The 22,808-nt window shown below is 35.1% G+C and overlaps 1 protein-coding gene across 10 annotated transcripts in view; it reads right to left on the bottom strand.

Annotated features, from left to right (window-relative positions):
• ANKRD44 (ankyrin repeat domain 44) overlaps positions 1–22,808 on the bottom strand; it is a 157,324-nt gene that overhangs the window by 12,193 nt on the left and 122,323 nt on the right. For all 10 annotated transcript variants that reach the window (XM_087949532.1, XM_026667970.2, XM_026667965.2 and 7 more), the window contains 9 exons: positions 16,723–16,794; positions 14,169–14,370; positions 11,530–11,608; positions 9,634–9,751; positions 8,179–8,392; positions 7,249–7,336; positions 5,873–5,956; positions 4,604–4,749; positions 1,380–1,462 (listed from right to left, as the gene is read on the bottom strand). In XM_087949532.1, coding sequence (XP_087805658.1) covers positions 1,380–1,462; positions 4,604–4,749; positions 5,873–5,956; positions 7,249–7,336; positions 8,179–8,392; positions 9,634–9,751; positions 11,530–11,608; positions 14,169–14,370; positions 16,723–16,794 — 1,086 coding nt within the window. The remainder of the gene's footprint in view (positions 1–1,379; positions 1,463–4,603; positions 4,750–5,872; positions 5,957–7,248; positions 7,337–8,178; positions 8,393–9,633; positions 9,752–11,529; positions 11,609–14,168; positions 14,371–16,722; positions 16,795–22,808) is intronic.

The following is a 22,808-nucleotide window of genomic DNA, read 5'->3' as shown; positions in this document are numbered from 1 at the left end:
TCGGGTATTTTCCCACGTCATAGTAGTGGTGCTTTTAAAGTTGTAGCTACAACTTTAAAAGCACCACTACTATGACGTGGAAAATACTCCGAACAAAGCTGAAGGCCATACATGTAAGTACCGCAAAACTTAAGAAAACATATATATATATATATATATATATATATATATATATATAGCTATCTTAGGTTATGGATTCATACTAAAATTAGAAATTATCAGAACTAACAAAGAACCAGCAAAATCTACAACATTATCTACAAGCTAAAAACTGTATTCTAAACTTTATCGTTTGTTTACATCTTACACCAATGGAACATTCAATTAAAAAAATGCAATATTATGGGGCTCTTTTCAGACTGTTAGCAGACAAGCCAATCTGTTCCAAAACCTGGCATTCTGTTCTTCTTATTTATTTCTTTTAGCCTCACTCCCCTACCCCAGGCACCAAATAATTCAAAAACCAAGAGGAAGAGTAGTTATCACTGTATTGTTTTAGATCTTTCCATTTTTATTACTGTCATTTTTATTAATGCAAAATGTGGAAGTACCCCAGGATCCCTGTGATATTTAATTAACACTACATTACTAGGAAAATAATTTGCTGTTGAAATGTGCAATGCACAATATGGACATCAGTTCTTATGGGATTGATCGGTATGGCACAGGATTGTGAAATTTCAGTGTTGCCATTTCCAGGCCATAGAATATACAGGTAGTCCTCATCCTCCAGTTGCCTTGTTTAATGACCGCTCACGTTACAAGTGGTATAAAAGTTTTACAGCCAATCCTCACTTTTACAACTGTCTCATTATATGATCATGTGATCACCAGTTGAGTTCTTAGCAACTGGCTTGTCACAAGTAGAGTTAATAATGAAAGCAGAAGTAGAATCATAAATCACAGTTATGTGTTATTTTGTTATTATTATGTTATTTCAATTAACGATCATGGTGTTAGGGACAATTACTTGTCCCAATTGTGGCTGCTAAGTAAGCACTACCTGAACAAACAATAAAAATGAACTTTTCAATGAGAAAGGGCAAATTCTGTTGAATCTTTTGATGAGGATTTATTTTAACCAAACTTTCCTCATCATAATTTCATTTAGTTTTATGCACTGTATTTTAATATAAAGATTTTAAAATTATCACATTCATAAAATATATAGATAGAAACTAGGATGTATTGGTTGCTGCAAGTTATATAATATATTAAAAAACTATATAACCATAAACTTTGTAGTAACCCTGTTTCATACATACTTAATTTACACAGGAATTATTTACTCTCTAATACAAGTGTCAACATCTGACATATTTTACACACTTTTGAGGACATGCTGACACAAGCAGAACCAAACACAATTTTAAACATACTTTACTGCTAGCCAAGTGCAATGATGTATTCAAGTCATTATCCATCAAGGTTAAATCAGCCTTAGCACTGTTCACCAAAAAATCTAAAATACAAAAAAACCAAAATATTCCATAAGTTTACATCCATAACACCAATTCAAGTATCTTCAGACTCTTCAGATGAAGTTTACATAATAAATTAGTAAGAAAAATAAAACTGTGATAAAAGAGATCAGAACAAAATTCAATAAAGTCATGACATAAAGCAATGTTTTTCCGAAAAGGGCTTTTAGTATTACTATTTAAAAAGCACAGTGCAGTTATTCTAATTTTCATTCATAATTGATCTTCTGTAATATGAAAAATGCTGTAAGAAACTGTAGGAAAGGTAGGATCACAAAGGGTGAATGATTTTGTCTGGATCATGTTTGTTCCATGTTTGTTCTAACCTTGGGTTAGAAGGATGAATGGGTTGCGGGTGTTATGAGGAACATGGATGGAGGGTTTTGAACACAACTTTTTTTGCTATGGTTATTTGGTACTGTTATTTGAATTTTGTTAAGCTGTCCAAAGTCATCTGGAATGGGGCAGCTTACAAATTCAGTTGCTCAAACAATCAATTTTTATTCCATATTTCATGTTTTTGAATTCTGAATATGCCTAAGCATGTATGGTAAACAATTTATATGTGACATAATTTCATCTTAATTATTTTAGAGATAAATTTATTCATTTATTCATTCATTCAATTAATTAATTAAATTAATAATAATAAGTCTTTATTGATTAGCCCTTGGGCCATATCAAAGTGCAAAGTTCCAGCAACAATTTGTTACTAAAATTTAATAAAAGCAATTCAAAATGAAATTTGATAAAATACTATTTAAAATGGAACTTGATAAAATAGAATTTAAAATGGAATCTAGACAAAATACGATTTAAGATGAAATAGTAATAAAATACAATCCAAAATAAAATTGTAATAATGTACAATAATTTAAGATATGGATAAAATATAATAACATTATATTTCGGAGTCGCCCTTGCAATCTACCCTAATTAAATTTATTTGCCACCCTTCTCATTTCAAAGCAACACTGGGAGAGTTACATCATTAAAATTGCAAAATATAAATTTCTATAACAATAAAAATGGAAATTATAATGATAATAGAATTATAGTTTTAGAATTATAATAGAATTATAGATGGGAAGGGAAGGAACAGGTTGTGCCTGTGCCTCACAGTGTGACGCTCCCACATTGGTGTCCAAGCCATCTGGCACAGCCAGGTTTTCAGGCTCTTGTGAAGATCAGACGGATGGGAGCCGATCTCACCTCAGGGGTTAGATGTTCCAAAGGGCAGGAGACATTGCAGAGAAGGCTCTTCTCTTGGACCCCATCATCAGAATTCCTTGACTGATGTCTGCAGCATGCCTCCTTTGCCAAGGTGCATGGGGCAGGCAGGCCAGTCCCAGTGGGTGAGACAATTCCTCAATAACCTGAATCCATGCCATGTGGGGCTTTAAAGGTAATAACCAACACCTTGAATTGCACCCAGAAGCAAACTAACAGACAGTGCAGCTTGGTGTAACATGGGCACCAAGAACTACCTGTGCTGTTGCATTCTGAACCAGTTGAAGCTTCTGAATCTCTTCAAGGGTAGTTCCATGTAGAGTGCATTGCAGTAGTCCAGACTAGAGATGGCCAGGTTTTGAATGATTGTTTAACATTTCGTTGCTACTATTCCAAAATAATAAAGTAACAAGTTGATGTTACTATTCCAAAATAATATTGTTGATGTGTTCCCTCTCTGTTCTTTCCCAGTAGCATACTACAGAGGATGGGAATTTTATATTCAACATTACTCAGAGGACCAGTTGATAATGAATAATTAAAACTGTATTTAAGAATGACATTATGCGAATAGATTATATAATAGTTTCTCTTTTAAAAGGTAGCATATTTATTAAAGACAGGCAAGTGGATATGGAATTTTATGATGCGCAACTGCTGATATAAATATACCGCAAGGAATGTGTGTTGAAAATATAGGAGGTAAAACCAGAAGGAATAGTCTACAATAAATGGGTGCTGGATAAATGAATGTGGTCTGTCTACAAAAGTGAATGGCCAGTATGAAAATACATTGAACAGACTAGTCATATAGAAAAAATTAACAAAATGGAATTGCAAAACAAATACCTAAAGAAAGAGATATTGGAATGAAATGAAAAGAAGGAGAAAATAAAGATATAGCTGGATAGAGTTAAGGAGATCCTAAAAGAAGAGAGATGGCAAGTTTAAAAATCTTGTTTGAAGTGATGTGTGGGTAGAAGCAAGGACAGAAAGATATAGAAAAGTAGAGAGAAATCTAGTCAGTGTAAACTGGATTTACTTAGATTTTATTTAGTTTCACTTATTTGTAATCTTCTACTCGCTACTTCTTAATGTTTTTTATGCTTTGCTTAATGTTGCTTGTTTTGTAAAGGAATACCATAATACACATATCTGTGTGTGGGGTGTATGTGTGTGAATGCATCAGGGTGGGATTCAACTGGTGTTACTACCGGTTCAGTGAGAGTGTGTTTTGTGGGTGTGGAGCGTTTGAAAATCCTCTTCTTTCCTGCTTTTTCAACCTCAGCTGTGCTGTGCAAAGCAGCTGAGGTTGAAAAAGCAGGAAATAAAGGACAGCCAAGAGCCTGGCTGGGCAGGTAGGCTAAAAAGAGGCCCAAAAGGTCATTGCAGGGAACCAGTCCAGTATCTGCTGCTCTTCAGAACTACCGGTTCTATAGAACTGGGCCGAACCGGTAGCATCCTGCCCCTGGAAAGCATGCATTGCTTCTGAATAGTACATCAGTAAATTCCTCCTTTATTCTTTATTTACAGAATCAGAGTAGTTGCTTAGATCTTCTGATACATATTTTTTTCTTTTGTTACATACAGGTTATCACTTTTTCTTTTCCTTTCCCTCCAACTCTCAACAGCTTCTTTCTGTCTTCCGCCTTTGAAGTTCTGAAGTCTTGAAGTTCTCTTGTACTGGCCTGCCTTTCTTCTAAGAAAGTTGCCAATTAACCCTTTGCCTGCGTTCCACCCAAGTAATAAACAATCTACTCAGCAAAGATACGAAGTTTGAAAGATCTGCAGACGTCATAAATAGAAGCAATAAGGATATTTTTTTCTTACCAAACAGATAGACCTATATGATGACACCAGTTATGTTCAGTTCCTAGGAAGCAATTCCTTACCTACAGTTCCTACATGCCCCTTTTCAGCAGCGATGGTAAGTGGAGTTTTCCCTGAATTATCTGCAGCATTTACTTGTGCATTGTGACTTAAAAGTAGCTGCAAACATTCCACATGATCAGCAAAGGCTGCTGCATGAAGTGGAGTTCTAGGGAAAAAATAGAACATAGAAACATTTGGCTAATTTGAGTGATTTATTATTTTCATCATTTATTTTTATTTATTTCTAATTCATCTCTCAATCTAATATTTCAGGAAAAAATATATTATCATTTAGAATAATAAAGTATTATTCACAAGTGAAACATAATTCAGCACAGAAAAAAAGCCACAAAAAGGCAGAGATGCTCAATAGCAACATAAATCTGATTCCTTCAAATCTTAAAGAAAAGGGATATATATTTAATAATTACTTAAAAGGAGACAAATGTAAGCCTCATAAAATAAAAGGCATAGGAATTTCCCAAAGCCACAACAGACAATGCTGTATTATAACATTTCTGTGAAGAATTCTTTATGAAGGCAGTCAATACTTGGTTTTAGCTGAGTTCAGCACTAATTATCAACAGTATCATGTGCCATCACTCCACTGAACACCTAATTCCCACAGTGCTGTCTTAGGCTAAAGGTATTTACCCATGTAGTAGGCTGTACTGCTATTATCTTTCTCATCTTCTCATCTTTTCATTTTTCATTCTTTCTCATCTTTTCATCTTTCCTACTATCTTCTTCTGTTGGTATCTATGATTTATCACTTCTTGTTTATATCTTTTGATTAATGGTTGTAATTATGATTTATGACCTGTGACCTATCACTTTGTTGTATGATTGAGAGGTTATGCACTGGAGACAAATTCCTTGTGTGTCTAATCACACTTGGTCAATAAAATCGACCCTTCCCTTCCCTTCTATTCATCTATGAAATTGGTAACCCCAGCTTTTTAAGAGCTCGCTTAGTTATATTTCAACCCATCAAATACAATCAATTTGGTATTTCTTCACTGAAGCAAATGTCTTTGACTTGGTGGAAAACTTTATTAGTGGAGTGGAGACTCCCTTTCCTTTTATTTCCTCTAGCAATGCTTTTTGAAGAGTTGGTGAGATAGGGAGGAAACATTAAAATGTTTTTGTTCCATTTTACTGACAGATGAAAGGCTTCTCCATTAATAAATGAATACAAACCACTGCCTCCATTTTTAAAAGGAATTATAATTTATTATAAATAAAGCAAATTAATAAACTACACAATATTTCATCCAAGTAATTCTTACCTTCCTTTTTCATCTTTGCAATTAACAATGCCACCACCAAATGCCCCAATGAGTAGTGAAGCACAGTTTTCATGATCATTTATTCTGTTAAGGAAGGATACAATTTAATTCCATGTGATTTATTTCATTAATTTGATAGCATAGTTCAACTGGATTTCCCTGGGTTTACTTTCAGTCCAGAATTTTGGTAGCCTGGGTTTATAGCTTTGTTTATAGTATAGTTTGCTCAGTAAAACATGTACAATTTATAAATCATAACTGAACTGGTTCACTGACCTTTACATATAGAACTGCCTATATGTTCACATGCATGAACCACACTCCATTGGCTTTTTTCACAAATTACAATAAATGCAGAGGGGGAATCAAAACATGATAAGGACAGTTCCCACTTTCTTCTTTCTTTGTACAGTCACTTTCCCCTTTATACATATTACATACTGTATATAGACCTCCTATAATTTTTAATAGAAATGTGTGAAATGATTTCTTTAAAAGATGTTCATTTAAAGCAAGGTGATGTATTTTTTTAGTTTGTTTCTTATTATAGCTTTCCTGTTCATGTAACTCTGGCAGTCTGGGATGCTACTTTCATAGCTACTTACCAGCAACAACAAACAAAGCCACAATAATACACTTATAGACAAGAGGGCTTAATACTGAAAAAGTCCGTGATGTAATTCTGTCCCCATTTTTACTTTGACTACATCAGTATTATTAAGGATAATAACATCCTCAGGCTTTGATTGAAGAGAGAGTGGGAGTTTTTAACACAGTATCACTAATCAAACAACATCGTTGTCATTAAATAAGTTTTCCACAATTTATTTCCAGTAATCAAACACCTCCTCAGCTGTCATGAGTTAACTCCAAAAGTTTCTGTAATTAATATGTACATGTGCAAGACTTTTTCCTCTTTCTGATCTGTGCCCATTTAATACTTGGATGAATGATCAACAGAGAATATTGGACTGTAGGCTATGGATAGTAGCCTTAAAGTAATGGCCAACCACTTTTGTACTACAGGCAAAAATGAAAATAATTATGACCATGTCTCATTAATATTCAGTTCAGGTCAAAGCCATCTTTACTTTTGCTTTTATTAAAAACCTCAGACCATAATTTGAAATTAAAGTTTATAATACAGAAAAACTGGCAATCAAAACTACATAAACTATAATGAAAATGGTTCATTTCCTAGTACAGGAACTTGCTGATAAGGCATTTTAATTGCTTGCAACTGTGAGCATGGGTCGATTGGAGACTAATATTATAAAAATATCACTATCTCAGAGCTTTATTATTTTTAAATTCCAGCTTAACTTGGTGCACAGCCTAGGCTATAGGAAGTGAGATTTACTGCTATTTCTACTTACACCGCACAGTGCAATGGAGAAAAAGAGTTTCCATGAAAGTTGCGAAAAGCTTTATGTTCCAACAGTACCTCTATACAGTTTTCATTTCCTGTAAGAGATCAGATGATAATTTCAAGTGCTTAGTATTGTCAAAAAACTATACTTTATCATTCAGTTTGATATTGATTCTCTAAAGATATTTCTACAGAATCAAAATGGTGCCCTCTATTTCAAGTCAGCATATTGTTCATGCTGACTAGAAAAAACTTCTCCAAAGTGGTTGAACTGAAGGTACAAGTTACTAAACCTGAGATAGTTGGTATATGCTTTGTGATTCCCACTTTTTAAAAATAAAATAATTTTATTCATTTGGTAATATAAAAAAGTCACTGGGACTGCTGTTTGGGAGAGCCACAATTCCATCATTTTGCTTAATACGAAGTATCAGTGTGTTCAAAATACATATAGACCCCCAGTTTAAGACTGTCCCCAGGTCTGCCCTTAAGTCAAATTTGTATGTAAGATAGGAGAGTATTATTGCATAATACTGTCTAAGTAGTATGATATAATGAATTGAACTATTGTGAATTTAATTTGAATATCTTTTTATTTAACTTAACTATAGGTCATCCTTAAACTGGGGTTTTCTTAACCCGGAGACTTGCTGTATTGCAACAGAGTGGCAGGGAAGGGGAAATTCTGACCAACTGAAAAACTGCTTAGAGCTTCAGTGTCAGATCAAAAACTGGACCATTCACAAGAAATTGGGTCAGCTGTCAAATGGAGACAATGCAGATCATACATGGCGTTGATCTGGGAATGGTGCCAAATCTCCAATAATTTACAATATACAATTATTGTTTTAGAAGCTCTGTAATCTCTCTTTGCATGCAATTTCCATACTAAACTTTAATAGCCAGTAATAAATATCTGCTTGGCAGAAAAGATTACCATTATAAGAAGCCCAGTGCAATGGTGTATAGTTCTGATTATCTTTAAAATTGTAGTCTTCTGAAAGTGCCAACTGCATTAATTCACTCAGCCATGTGGCATGACCACGAGCTGCTGCATAATGTAGAGGTGTCCTGCCTCTGGCATCCTTACACAGAATTAATACTTCTTGTTCCAACAGCATTTGAATGCATTCCTCATGGCCTGTCATAATCTTTTTCAAATAAAATTTAAAAATTAGATTCATTTTAGTAAAATATGCCTTTCATCTCATAAAGCTATGCAAGATAATCAACAATCCTAAATAAATATAAATAAAAACTGATTTTTTTTTAGTAACTGAAAAAGCTTATCTGAAATATTAATGATAAAGATTTGGGTTGTTTCTGGAATAAAATATGTTCTGCTTGGGCGGTCAGTGACAAATATTTTTTTAGTAACTTGCACATGGACATTGGATACTGTCTTCTCTAAAAAATTAATGAAAAGAAATACTTTTCAGAATGTTCGTTATAAAAATATACTCACATACTGCATCAAGAGTCCTTCCAGACCAAGAGCCAGTACAAACATAACAACTTTCAAAAGTGTTCCAAGCATGCTTGGAATAGTGACATTTTCAAGACGTTTATGATGATGGTGCATCTTGCATTGCTAGGAATTATTTTAATTTCCCCCCCATGCATTCTTGGAAATATATTTTTTAAAAAATGGGCTACTTGAAAACAATAATGATTAATTAAAAAAATGAGGATGAGGCATCTTCAAAAAACATGTTCCAAATATTTCATTATTTAAATTTGAAAAGTAGAGGAATAACTTAGAAAATTAGATATGCTAAATAGAGCATCTAATTTAACATATGTCAGTAGGCATACACAATCCTACTATGAACCCACTGTGCTATGCATGGAGGATTATTGACAACACCTATATGTAAAGCTATGAGCAGAGCCCCCTCCAAAAGGATTGTCCTTCTTCTAATCATCACAAAACCTTAAAGCCTTAGCAATTAAAATTTAGATTGCAAAAATTCTCCCTTTCTACCTAAAAAACTTGATTGCATCTCCATAAAGGCAGTTTTCTGATACTTTTCCCAACTCTAACATATATTTAACTCTAAATATGACCAAACTCTTCGTCCAGGGTAGTGCTATATAACTGTGGACTGCACAGCTTTTGTCGTATTTTCTTCTCCCATCATATCCATTCTTTTATAAACACTGCTTTTTTTAAAAAAAATTAAGGACTAATTGAGACATCTAATAGAGCAGTTTCCAGCAAAGGTTTCCAGATCACTGTTACCTGCCTTTAGCAGCTTGCATTCAGAGATTTACATGATATATGTTAGAATCAAAGTCAATTTTAGTGTTCTGTATTCTTCTCTACCATTATTAGGCATATGTGCAATTGGAAAAACATACAGCAAAATCACAGGATAAAATGAGAAATTACCCCTCGGTGTAAAGCAGTACATCCCAGGATATCAGCTGCATCAACGGATGCCTCTTTTTCAAGTAACAAAGAAACAGCATCTATGTGCCCATAAGCCACAGCTAGCATAAGTGGAGTTCTAAAAAACAAGAGGCCCATAACTGTCATCATATATTCCTGCTTTGTGACTTTATTCAATGTATTATTCAAAAGTATTTGCCACTTCTCCAAACATTGTAACATCCATTAGTTACTTTATATGTTGCCAGAGATAGCTAGATTCGGTAATATTGGAAATTCATGAAGCATTAATACAATCTTTGTCCATTATCTAAACACGAGCAGCAAAATGTTTATTTCTGATTAATTGTCTTTACCTAGCGCTGAGTCTCCTAACTTAATTGCTTCTGTTTGGGTATTCTTAATTTTAAAATGAACATGAAAAGGAATAGACATCAATTCAACCTACAATTATGGAAATAAAACAGTATGTTAAATGTCTCTCCCAAACATATCTCCCACTATCATTAATTTTAAAAAAATTCAAAACATGTGTATAATAACACTATACATAAGTAAAATAAATCTATAGCTAATCATAGTAAATAAAACTATTGCTAAGATTTTTATTTGAAATGAGACTGCATTTTAAAAGCCTCCATATTATCAATGAATCGTTTATTTGTAAAAGGTTATGCTTAATTTTTAACATTATTTTTGAAAAAATAAATGTAGAGTTCAATCTATGGAACAGGCCAGAGTCTACATAAAAAGGTTTATGCGGAAACATTTTCCCATATCTATTTAGGAATTTGCCCATTTTGAATTTGTCCATTATGGGAGGAAATGGATAGACAAAAAGTTGTAATAGTTCCATTCTATCCTATTGCCCATAACATATGGCTATATTTATGAGCCAACTTCTGGATTTTAATTCTTTGCCATCAGAGAGTCAGTTTACAAAATCTGGAGGAAAAAAATGTTTTCTGCCTATCAGCAATCCACAACTGTATGTTCTCAGGGGAAGAGGCACGTGGAAGCCAGTGATTCATTGCATACAGAAATATGTGCTCTTTTTTTACATGCACAAAGATTTTTATTTATTTATATTATTTACTAGATTTTTATCCCACTTGTATTTCTTTTGAAGTTGCTGATGGTGCAAGTATATCTAAGCCTCCTCCCTCCTCCTATTTTTCGCACAACTGAGACATGGGCTAGGCTAAAAGAGAGAGTCTGACCCAAAGTCTCCCAGATGGCTTTCCTGACTTAAGCTATGGGATATAATCACATATACAAGAACTGACTCCAAGAAGAGAGGTTCACAGGGAGCTAGAGTAGGGTCATATTTCAAGATTCTGGTTCATATTAATAGGAGACCCATTATTAACACACAGTCTGCATTCATAAAGAGTTCTTTACTTCAAACTTTTATTCTCACTTTTACATCTTATCTAAGACGTAAAATAAAGAACACACTTCTGGCATCTGGCATGGGGTGGAATGCTTTCTGTAGCAGAAATCCCAGAGAACATATCCTGGACATACACTGGCAGTACAACACCAGTTATAATCTCATTTCCTTAGGGTTGCTGCAAATTTGTTTTTTCTATTTCTTGCCTCATACAGGCTTAACCATGATTGTTGTCCTTGATTACCAGTTTCTTACAGCTGTAATGGTTGTGTCCAACTGCTTTTCTCCTCTTTAACTCCAGTGTTAAAAGTTGAAGAACTGATAGCAGCATTATTAATTGGTTAGCCATGGCATGGGAAGGCGATCCTTACCTTAATTTGAAGATATTAAACTAACTTCTGAACACCCTTGAATGAGGACATGGCTACGATTGATATCTAAGTGCTACTGCTTAAAATGATCTCATCACTCAAATCATAAATTTCAAAATGAAATAAACTTACTGTCCTTTGGCATCCACCACGTCAGGGTTGTCTGTTACTTCTAATAAAAGTCGTAGACATGTTGTATGCCCATTGATAACTATAAAGAGGAAATACATACTTTAAATGTTTTTAAAATAAAAGCCGTGAAAGAGTCAAACTTGTATCAAGTAATATTTAGGAGAAAATGTCTTTGAATAATCCATTAAGAAAGAAAATATCCCTATATATTCACTCCTGAAATTCATCTTCTAATATAAGAAATAAATATAGTTATGAATTTTGATGATTCAATCCATATTCATTAATAGTTTAATTATTTAATGCTTATTCTCCAAAAATATTGACTGCCATTAGGTAGAAAAGCCAAAATACACACTGGTATTTGTCTTTGATGAGATGAGAAAAGAGAGAGTTGAGAAACGACATTCATATTTTTGTACAAGCATTACATTTTTCAAGATTGTTTTCAACACTGCAGTAGCATCCAAAGACATATGGAAAATAGCAGCAGCAGCAATTTTGAGTTTCTTCCATGAAGAAATCCTACCTAATTATAGTCAAATATGGTCTGCTTCAACTGTTATTGGTGGACAATGTAAACCTGTATTTAGCCAACAGAGGTCTCTATCAGGCCATGCTAAGATAATGCACCATTGCAATACAAAATAATATACAGTACTTGGTTTATTTGTTAACGACTCTAAAAATAAATGGCAATATATAATCAATTCTAAACTATGGCATAAGGAAAATTAAGTAGGTATATCCTATTACAGATGAGTTGATCTAAATTCTAAATGCCTAACAGCAAGTGCAACTCAAGAGGAGAAACAGATCTAATTCATAGCATGCTGACATCACCAACTGTAATCTGATTCAGGAGGGGCAGAATTCTGAACCCAGGAATTTGTTCTAAGGACTAGAACTTGAGTGAACTTCACAGACCAATCCAATTTGGGTTATGCTAAGCTTTCTTCATTTCAGTGATACAATTATGAAATGTTGGGGTACCATTTGGTTAGACAAAATGATACTACACAACTAGAGTTCAGAAGATCTGTAAACCCATTACTGCCCAACCCTGCAATATGTCATGATAATTTGATGAACTGGTAATAAAATTCAAGGATCATGATTCACTATAGATGTCTGATTACACATCATCTCTGTTTTGGGAATACAGGTAGTCCTTGGCTTAACAACCATTTATTTAAGCTATCATTTTATGTTACAGTGACACTAAAACAAAGTGACTTACAACCGGTCTTCACGCTTACAATTTTAGTGTCCCCATGCTCATGTAAGCACAATCCAGGCACTAGGCATGTATTTACGATGGTTGCAGGGTCCTGGGTGGGTCATATGACCACCATTTATGACTTTCCCAGCTTGCTTCCAATAAGTAAAGTCAATTGGGGAAACTGGATTTGTTTAATGACTGTGTGATGACCCAGAGTGTAACACAAATGTAACAAAATCCAAAATGTAAATAAATGTCCTTTAATGCCTCCAACTTGGCCTCACTGTTCAATAATTCTCAGTTGGAGATAAAACGTACTCAAAAATAGTCTTCAAAAGAAAGCAATACAGTCCAAATTTAATGAGCAAATAGAGGTGAAAATAAAAACCAAACAAACTACAATGATGAAATTTCCACAACGGAACAGGAGAAGTATTTACCAAATTCAAGGAGATAACAAGGCAGAGTCTGTTGGAAGGACGCCAACCAAGATAACCTCAAACCAAAATAAAACACACTTTGTCTCCAGCGTTTGCCAGAACGCAGGTCCAAACTCTTATGCAGTTCTCACACCTGCAGCCCATGAAGAGGATCAAGGGCCCCTCCTCCCGAGGAGACCACATCTCTCCCTTATCCTCTCCTCCCTGCGTGCCTTAGGATGGATAGGGGATGGGGCTGGGTCCTCCTCTGACTGCTCAGTCGGTCTCTCCCCTTCACCAGCCTTTTCCACAACCTCCAGAGCCAAACTTCCGCTCCCTGTCAGCTGTCCCTCCTCTCCCTCAGAGTCAGTCTCCACCAGGGGCATGACAGACTGTGTGATTCATTTAATGGCCAGAGTTATTTGCTTAATGACTGTGGCATAAAAGATTGTAAAATTGGGCACAATCATAGGATTACTCACTTATCAACAGTATCGCTTATCGAAGGAAATTCCTTGATCCAATTGTGGTAATAAATCAAGGACTACCTGTAAGAAATTGTGCTTACTTTATTTCTTTATTTCTGGAGATTTAGTAAACGTTCAATTTTAGCTTAGCTCATTTAGAAAGGAGGAGTTGTTCCACGGGGAAAAAACTTTAGAGATTTTCACTCTTATATTTTCTTAATCATGAAGAATTCAAATGAAATAGTAATTTTCTAAAATTGCTATAATTTTTTTCTCTCTTCAACCTGAATTATTATATAGAACTCTGAGGTGATTCAATACACAGTGACCTTAGCATAATAGTGGGAACAGATGTAAATTACAGCTTGCAATTTTTGCTGCAGTTATCTCCCACTACACTAAGTGGGTAAGAATTTTTTCTGTTTAAAAAGGAACTGAACTTTGTCAAAGCTGATTATCCCCATGAGCTTTTCTGCATATCATTCTTTTTTAACTGTAGTCAGTGTATCAAAATGGTAGCATCTCACCTACCTGAGGCATGGAGTGGGGTTCGTTGTGTGACGTTATCTTTCACTGTGACAGAAGCACCCTGATTGATGAGCGCTTCAACACATTCCACGTGTCCTTTAAATGCAGCAAGATCCAGGGCAGTACGTCCTTTGTCATCTCTAATATCGAGATCTACTAGTGACTGAAGCAGCACTTCTAATGCTTCATGATGACCATTATAGGCCTAGGAAAAAACGAAGTACTTAAGACCAGTGATTTTCAAACACTGAGAATACACCAAGGTTTCTCCTGATATGAAAACTGAACAGTGAAGAAATCTCATTAGTCTCCTGAATCCTGTTTCACAATGTGGTATTTACCTCTTCAGAATAAACTATACTTTTCAGGGTTTTTCTCCGGAACTGCATTTTTAATAGATGATTAAAATTGGTACATAAACTAACCCTTTAGGGATTTTAACCTATTAAAAAGTAAATGAATTTAGACTAATCTTTGGAAATAAGTAGTACATGCATCTCAATAGAAAAGAATCTGAATTGGGTGACAAATGTTTTATAACCTACACCAATCCAAAAGAACCCCGTGAGGCATATAACATCCATCAAGAAAGAAAACAGAGAAATCATAGGATGTGCATAATACATATTTAAATCCAAGAACCATCAACAAAGTACAAAAAACCTCCACAAAAGCTAAGATAAAGTAGTAGGCAAAAGACTAGTCAGTCAGCTGGACCAGAAGCTGAAGGAAAAGTTTTAATCAGTTTACATAATCACAGCAAAATGGAAGCTACTTTGGGGATGAGAGTACTTTATAAGCTGTTCTCTGTATGCATTTCTGTATATGTGGTGATGAATATTGGCCAACTATTTTGCAAAAAAATCCTTGAAATAGTTTGAGGGGGCAGCTCAGCAATGGACAAATTAACTGTAAATAACTTATATAAACAATTCAATTTAAACCTTCAAAAGTTTATCAGATTCCATAGTGAGTATTTTACAGGTACGCCTCGAGTTATGACCTACTAGAGCCAAGCCTTGCCAATTTTATGACTTTTTTGCGGCAATCATTAAATGGACATAGCCATAAGTGCAAACACCACGGTAGTTAAGCAAAGGCCACTGTCATTAAATGAACCCACTGTTCACTAAGGTACAGTATTGCTTGCTTTGCTTGCTTACGCACATTTGCTTCTCTAACTGTGATTGTATGCAGAGCTGCAGCTGGACAGATGTCCCAAAATTAATTCTGAAGTGCACAAAACTGCATTTAATACCGGTATTAATTAGAGGACTTGTGACCCATTGGGTCATCATTTCAGAGATGTTTCCTCAACTAAACAGAGAACTAGAAATGACATGGTGGCCAAAAGATCAGTTGGAGCTGCATTAAGATATGACTTCCTTTTGACTGGCAATGAGCATTGGAAATCTTCCTTCCTCTCTCCCCCCGTCCCTCCCTCCTTCCTCTTTCCCTTCTCAAGGGGCAGGTAGATGACCACAGCAGTGTGATAGCGGCAGAAGCTTGGCAATGCTGAAGCAGCCACAGATTCCCCAGAATCATTGACTGAAATAGAAATTGAACAAATAAATAAATAAAAATTTCAATAATAGGTCCCAGCATTCTGTGAGTTAGCCCATTTGAGGTACTTTGGTTGAAAACATTTTGCCCTGAGATGCATAATTTCATCCAATTGAAGGTTACAGACAGGGGTGGGCTTCAAAAAAATTAGCAACTGGTTCTCTGCCCAGTTGCTTTGTAGGCGTGGCCTCCTGCACCATTGGGGGGGGGGGATTTTCAACCTCCCTGGGCTCCGGAGGCTTCCCTTTAGCCTCTTGGAGGGCGAAAACAGCCTTCCTGGGCTCCAAAGGCCCCCTGGAAGTCTGAAATGGGTCCACTTCTGGCCTTCTGGAGCTTCCAGGAGGCCCATTTTTTGCCCTCCCTAGGCTCCAGAGACTTTCCACGAGCCTCCCGGAGGGCAAAAACGGCCATCCTGGACTCCGAAAGCTCTCTGGGCCTCCGTGCGGGTCTGCGTGGTAAAGTACCTGGGATCCAAAATGGGCCGCGTGGGGACTCCTGGGAGGGGTCTGTGGGGCAGGGCCACCCAGGGTAGGATTTGTCAGTTTGCCAAACTGGCCATAAAATTAACTACCGGTTTACGTGAACTGGTGTGAACTAGTGCAAACCAGTAACAGCCCACCCCTGGTTACAGAGACTATAGATATTCTTTATAAGAATAATTTAAACATAGTAAAGAAATAAGCCCTCACACCGTTCTTGAATTTGTTATTCTAACTAGTAGCATATTTATATGAGCCCCCAAAGTAGCTTAACTAAAATTGACTTCAACTCTTTCCCCATCTCTAAGAGGAGGCTTCTGCTTTAGAAAGTGTTAGCTATCATGCAATAGCAATGTTTTCATTTGGGGATCTTGGGCTTTGAATTTGGCTGGAGAGATTTGGATATGTCTCAAAGAAAACAAGTCTCATCATAAGTAATAACCAGTATATTTTAGATAAGAAACAGAAGGCTATTTGATCTTATTAGAACAGCAATTCATGCAACCTATACTTACAGCTAAATGCAAAGGACTTCTTGCTGATGTTGAATCTGATTCCTCAAAAAAGTTATTTGTTTTCTCCAGAAGCTAGGACAAACAAAAGAAGGAAATCATTTATACCTATGGTGAAGAGGTAAAGCACATAACATGTACATTTAACATATGAGTTAGTAAGAGACACTAAATCTATATGGAAATGAATTGATTTTTGTGAACTGTTCTTCCCTAAAACTTTTCCTGTCTTCTAATTTGCTCTGAAATACTGGGGATTCTTCAGAACATATGAGAAGTTATGCAGGGATTGCAAGGAAGATAGTAACAGCAATATATATATATATATATATATATATATATATATATATATATATATATATATATATATATATATATATATATTTATTTATTTATTTATTTATTTATTTTTGTAAAAGTTTTATTTGGATTTTCACAAAACATAATACAAATAAAATATCTTTTTTTGAGAATAGCATGGTCCCGGGTCATCACTTCTCCATACAGACACAAACTCAATTTCATATTCATCTTTGTGTTCTATTCCATATCTTATTACTATTTTAACATTTTCTTAATAATTTTTCCCTTCCCTTAGTTTTCTCAACCTTGCTTTTAATTATCTCATTCCTTTCTAAATTCAATTATATATATCTTTTTCTAAGTTTCAATATCTTTCTAATCATTATATTTATACTTTTGTCTGTCCTGTTTCAATTTCATATTTTCTTTTCTCATTAAACAAAATTTTCCCCTGTAGTTACTGATTGGAGTATGACACCTTTGTATCTTTTAATTTTTGTCCATTCAACTCTTATTTAAACTTCAGTTTATGCCTTTACAATTATAACATTTAATATAACACATAACTTCCAGTCGAATTCTGCTTGGTACATTCTTAAAATACATACTAAGTTCTTAAAGAGAAAGTATACATATATAACAATAATAAATAAAATACTTATTCTATTCCAATTCAGCTCTATCATTAATGTTAGTTATAATCTTTAACATCTTTAACATTTCTTTTCAATGAGATATCATACTTCCTTAGGAACACTTATAATATTTCCATAATTTTTTCATATTTCTTTAATATTCCTCTTCACTTAAATTTCTATAACTCATTAATAATAATTAAAATGTTCCTATCCTTTCCTAATTTTATTCTCTCATTCTCTTTATTTCATTTATTTATTAACAAAATTCCATTACATTACAATGAGTATTTTATCTATCATTTTAATCACACTTGTTTCATATTTTCTAAGTTCATTTCTATTTCTAATATAACAATACTATCTTATGTACCCTTGCAGAATCCCTCTTTCAATTAAGTTTTCACCCATTATCTCTGTCTTCTAAATAGGCTTATACCCTTAATCCTTGTACATTTTCCCTGTTTCTCTATATCCTGCTTCTGTCCTTTATAACTTCTTTTCCTTTTCCTCTTCCCCCTCTTCTTCTCCCTCCCCTTTTTGACTCCTTGTCTCTCTAATTCTAATTCTCTCTTCTGTAATCCTTTCTTCTGTTTCTTCCTAATATTGTAATTACTTTTCAAACTATTCTCTTTTTTTGGTTGTTTTTTCAGATCTTAAATATTTCACTCTTTCCCCCCTTTTCTTCCCCCCCCCCCCACGTAGAATTACTTGGTCATTGAAAATGGCTTCTTCTTTGTCCCGCCCTTCTTGTTCTACAGGCATTTCTTGTTGTTTCTCATAGTTCAGGATCTCCATTTCTAAAAATTGAAATACGAAGCCAAAAAACCCTCTTCCTTCTTGTGCATCTTCTTTCTGTTTTTTAAGTTCCATTTTCAATTCTTCCAAGAGTGATACCATTTTAAAAACTTTTAAACAACCACCCGAATGATTTTAGTCCTTTAAATCCAATAACCAAAAATCCAAAAATCACCAAGTAATCCAAATAATCCAAAGCTGTTTCTTCTTGCTTCTTTTTTCCACTTTCTCTTCTTGGGGTTCTATTATCTTATTACAAAGTTTCAGTTGGAATGAATCTTTTAGGAATCTTGTTAGAGTTTCACTGTTAATTCGTTTTACTTCCAGGTGGTCTCTTCCATTTTTCCAGATCCCACCCTTTTATTTTTTTCCTTTTCTCTCCTTTCCTTCTTTTAAAAGTTTTTGAAAATCCAGAAGTCTTTATTATCCCTTTGACATTTTATTTTCAGTTTAAATGCCTGTTAATGTCAACGTGGATTTTTGTCAGTTTCTTACTTAAAACTCTTAGTTGTCAATATGGGGAAGGAAAGAAAAACAACCCAAATCCTTTCCCTTCCCTCTCTCATTCACCGCTTCAATATCTTCTTTGGGAGCAATCTTATTCTTTATAGTTCAAATTCCAGGGTACCTTATGTTGTTGCTTTTCAGTTCAACCCGGTCAGCCAAAACTTTCTCTTCTTATCTTTCTCCTGCACATTCTTTTCCAGTCAAGTTCTTTTATGAGGTGGCCATTTCTGACCACCGCTGCAACCGCCTTCGGGAAAGGGAGTAATGGACAGCTGGGGAGGAGAAATGCGGCTCTCCTCGACCCTGCTGGCGATCTCTACCCTCTTCACCACCTCTACGGGGTGGCTTAGCCCCGAAACCAGCCGGCTCGGGGCGCTCCAGCGGTGAGCATGAATCGAAACCGCACAAGAAGAACAGCAACATTTATATTACATCTTTATTTAAACAACTCAAGTCTGGATACAGAATGCTCCTACCTATTTTCTCCACAACAATAACCCTGTTGGCTGAGAATGACTGGCTTAAAATCACCCAGATGTTTTTTTTGTTGAAAGAAGTTTTGTTGAAAGAGGTTTTTTTGTTGAAAGAAACTGTCTTCCAGTTTCTAGTTTAATTTTGTCACCTCTTTTTCCAAATCATACATCAACAGTTATGGCTTCCTCTCTATTTCCTTTCTCTTCACCCACTGTTATATCCTCATTATTCTTTTTCTAACCAGAATCTTTGTGCTTACTCACTTTGATATATAATCTACATTCAGTCAATCATATCTTCTTGACTCAATGTTTTCTTGTTGTTGTTTTTTTTGAACAAATTTTATTGATTTTTAAAGACATTTTTATATTCTAGGTTTCTCCTGACATACCAGGCCCAGTTGACTTACCTCCAGAAAACAAGTCCAGAAGCATTCTTTTATAAATAAAAACTCTTGCTTTTGACGAATATTCATTCCTTACAACAGATCACACATTATCTATTATTTTTATATTTCCTCTTTTTACAACTGTCCAATCTTAAGAAACATTTACCAAATAGACAAAGTCATCTACCTGCTCTCATTTTTAATTATTTAGATATAATTGATACATGAATTTTCAGATCCATACTCTCTTCACTGCATCACACAAATTAACTAACATTTACTACAAATCATGTATTTCTCAATAATTTACTGAAGAACAAATCAAAAATCTCTAAAATACTCCTTCCAGCATTCTTTCACTTCAATTTCATCCCAAATCATTTAATCATTAAATAACTTCTATTTTTAATGTCATGCATTCTGGTGGAAGCTCTGTGTTTAGCCTCCTCATGTACTTCCAAAACAATTTTTATTTCCCTCAGAATTACCATACATTTTGTCTGCTTTTTAACATGTTAACTGTAAATTGATTTTTAAATTTCATTCCTAATAAGTATCTTTTTGTCTATATACACATTATAAAACTTTCATTGTTTTTTGCAGCAATTGTTCATTTATGTGGTTAAGAATACCATTGTTATTAATGCTTGAGCAAATTGCATTCATTCAAAATGAATTTTGAATGTTGCAATTTCCCCCAGAAACTATTATGATTATTACATTACTGCCATTCACTGGAACACGACATGCAACTATCACCAACCTATGGATTTCTACTTCATATACAACCAGGACAACTTAGATTATACTAATTTATATTTTTGGACATAATTTTAGCCTTTTCAACACTCCACATCAAGGGTATTCATCAAGGGTGCTCTACAAGATCAGATTACTTGCATTCAGATCTCTGTATCCCCCCCCCTTAATCTTAATTTCATCAATAATGTTTTTCTTTCATTTCACACATATTACAGATCTGGAGGAATAGCAATATTATGGAGACACAGTGGAACATATATATTTTTAGATTCCATCCCTTTAGATTTTTTTTAGACTTTATATATACATAACATATATGTTTAGGATTTTTTCCCTCTTAAACTAGACTTCGATATATCTTCTATGCTTTTTAATCCCATGTCTCCTCCTTAAACTGATTGTATCCTACCCACCTTATGCTGGATTACAATGTAATAAAGATTTGATTTGATTTGATCACCTATTTAGTACTTTTCACTTGTAGATCAGTTTATCAGATTACCTAACACAATTGTATCTGTGCCAGGTGCAAATTCCATACAAATGGTAAGGATAGTATCAGCACATTTAGCAAATTTTGTCCAGAATATCAGGAATTCAGTTTAAAGCCCTGTTCACTACAAGCACAAGCACACACACACTATTCTATTCAAGCTAAGAATACTAATCTAGAGGCTACACACTCTTGCCTGTGTGACACCAACTAGAGTGTGTGCAGCGTACTAACACATGGAATGATAATTGAATTGAGCACTTTGGGTGGGATGCTGACTGTCACTACGGTACATTTATTTTCAATCTGTGTGAGACAAACAAGCTGCCACCGTCATTGGAAGGCAGATGCCATTGTCTTTTAAACATTCTTTTAACGTGTTTCAGTTAAGATGTCAAGAGAAACAGACCTCAGCAACAGCTGCAATAGATTTTATTAGATTTTGCCAGTGCGTAGTATGAGTATAGTACTTCATCCATTTGTTTTCAGTTTCATGAGCTGTGACTGTATTAATCTCAGAACATAAATTCTAAAAATAAAATGCTTGCTAACTCTGTTCTCAGTCTTTGCTGCTCATTCTCCAAAAGGCCTTCCAAATAAAAAGCTAATTTTATTATTTCTGATTATTTTTATCTCAGTCCATGAATATGACCTGGTTACCCAAGGACCAACATGAAAACACTAGAAATCTTTTTTATACAAAGTGACAAGTTGATTTCAGAGTGAAAAAAAGGAATGGAGATAAGTCATTTTTCATGGGGGAAAAAATCAAGATTTGAAAGTATTTTTTTAAAATGCAGCCACGCTATTAGTCAGAAAGCAGATTAGCAGATACAGGTAAATACAGGTTAATTGGCTTACTGCTGAAAATACTGAAATTGTTGTAATGCTAAGCATTATATAAACACAAACTTAAAACTGAGAGCTCTTTAGGTTCTCCACTGAGCTGCTCCGAGCATCCAGAGAGTGGGAGGTGCTTAGTCTCTGCTTGGATGGGCTGGGCTTAATTGTTAGGATGCTCTTACTCCTCCCTAGTGTCCCCCAGTTTTAGCTCAGCCTTTGGTTCGATAGGCAGCTTTCCTTGGCTGGAGCAGGAACAACTTTGAGGTTTGGATAGTTTTCAAAAACTCCGTTTTGCTAGAATCCCTAAATTGCTCTCATTGATTGAGACCAGAAGTAAAAAGAAGATTCTCCCCTCCCCTTTTCATCTCTCAGACAACAGAAATTATCAGCCCTTTCAGAGAGGCTCCTTTTGTCCCTACCATCAGGGACATTTCTCCCCTAGCTTTCAGAGATTATCGGGATTTAGGAGCAGCCACCACTCTGATAGAATGGACTTTTTGGACAGAAATGATCGGGGAACAGGGAATAAGACCATTTAGAAGGGCAGGAAACAGAGGTTTCTGACGTCCAAAATAGATCCAGAGATTACGCCCCCATTAGAGGTCGATTAAGGTTCTTGCAGACCGTTGGGATACTTCTACTTCGGATTCCTGGGTTCGAGACACCATTAGATTTGGCCTGGCTCTAGAATTCCACTCCACACCCCCGAGCTTTTTTATGACATGTCCTCTCTCCAAGAACCCTGTTAAAAGAAATCTGATGGAGACAGCAATCAGTCACTTACTGGAAATCAGGGCTATCCAACCAGTAGCCCGGGATCAGCAAGGGCAAGGGTTCTACTCACTACTCTTCGTAGTCCCTAAGAGTTCAGGGGGATGGAGGGCAA

The sequence above is a fragment of the Notechis scutatus genome, chromosome 1, assembly GCF_049901735.1.
Source record: "Notechis scutatus isolate UNSWTSFEM ecotype Mainland chromosome 1, rNotScu1.2, whole genome shotgun sequence".
In the NCBI taxonomy this organism is placed as follows: Eukaryota; Metazoa; Chordata; class Lepidosauria; order Squamata; family Elapidae; genus Notechis; species Notechis scutatus.
The sequence above is the reverse complement of the archived record's forward strand: the minus strand, read 5'-3'. Positions and strand labels throughout refer to the sequence as shown.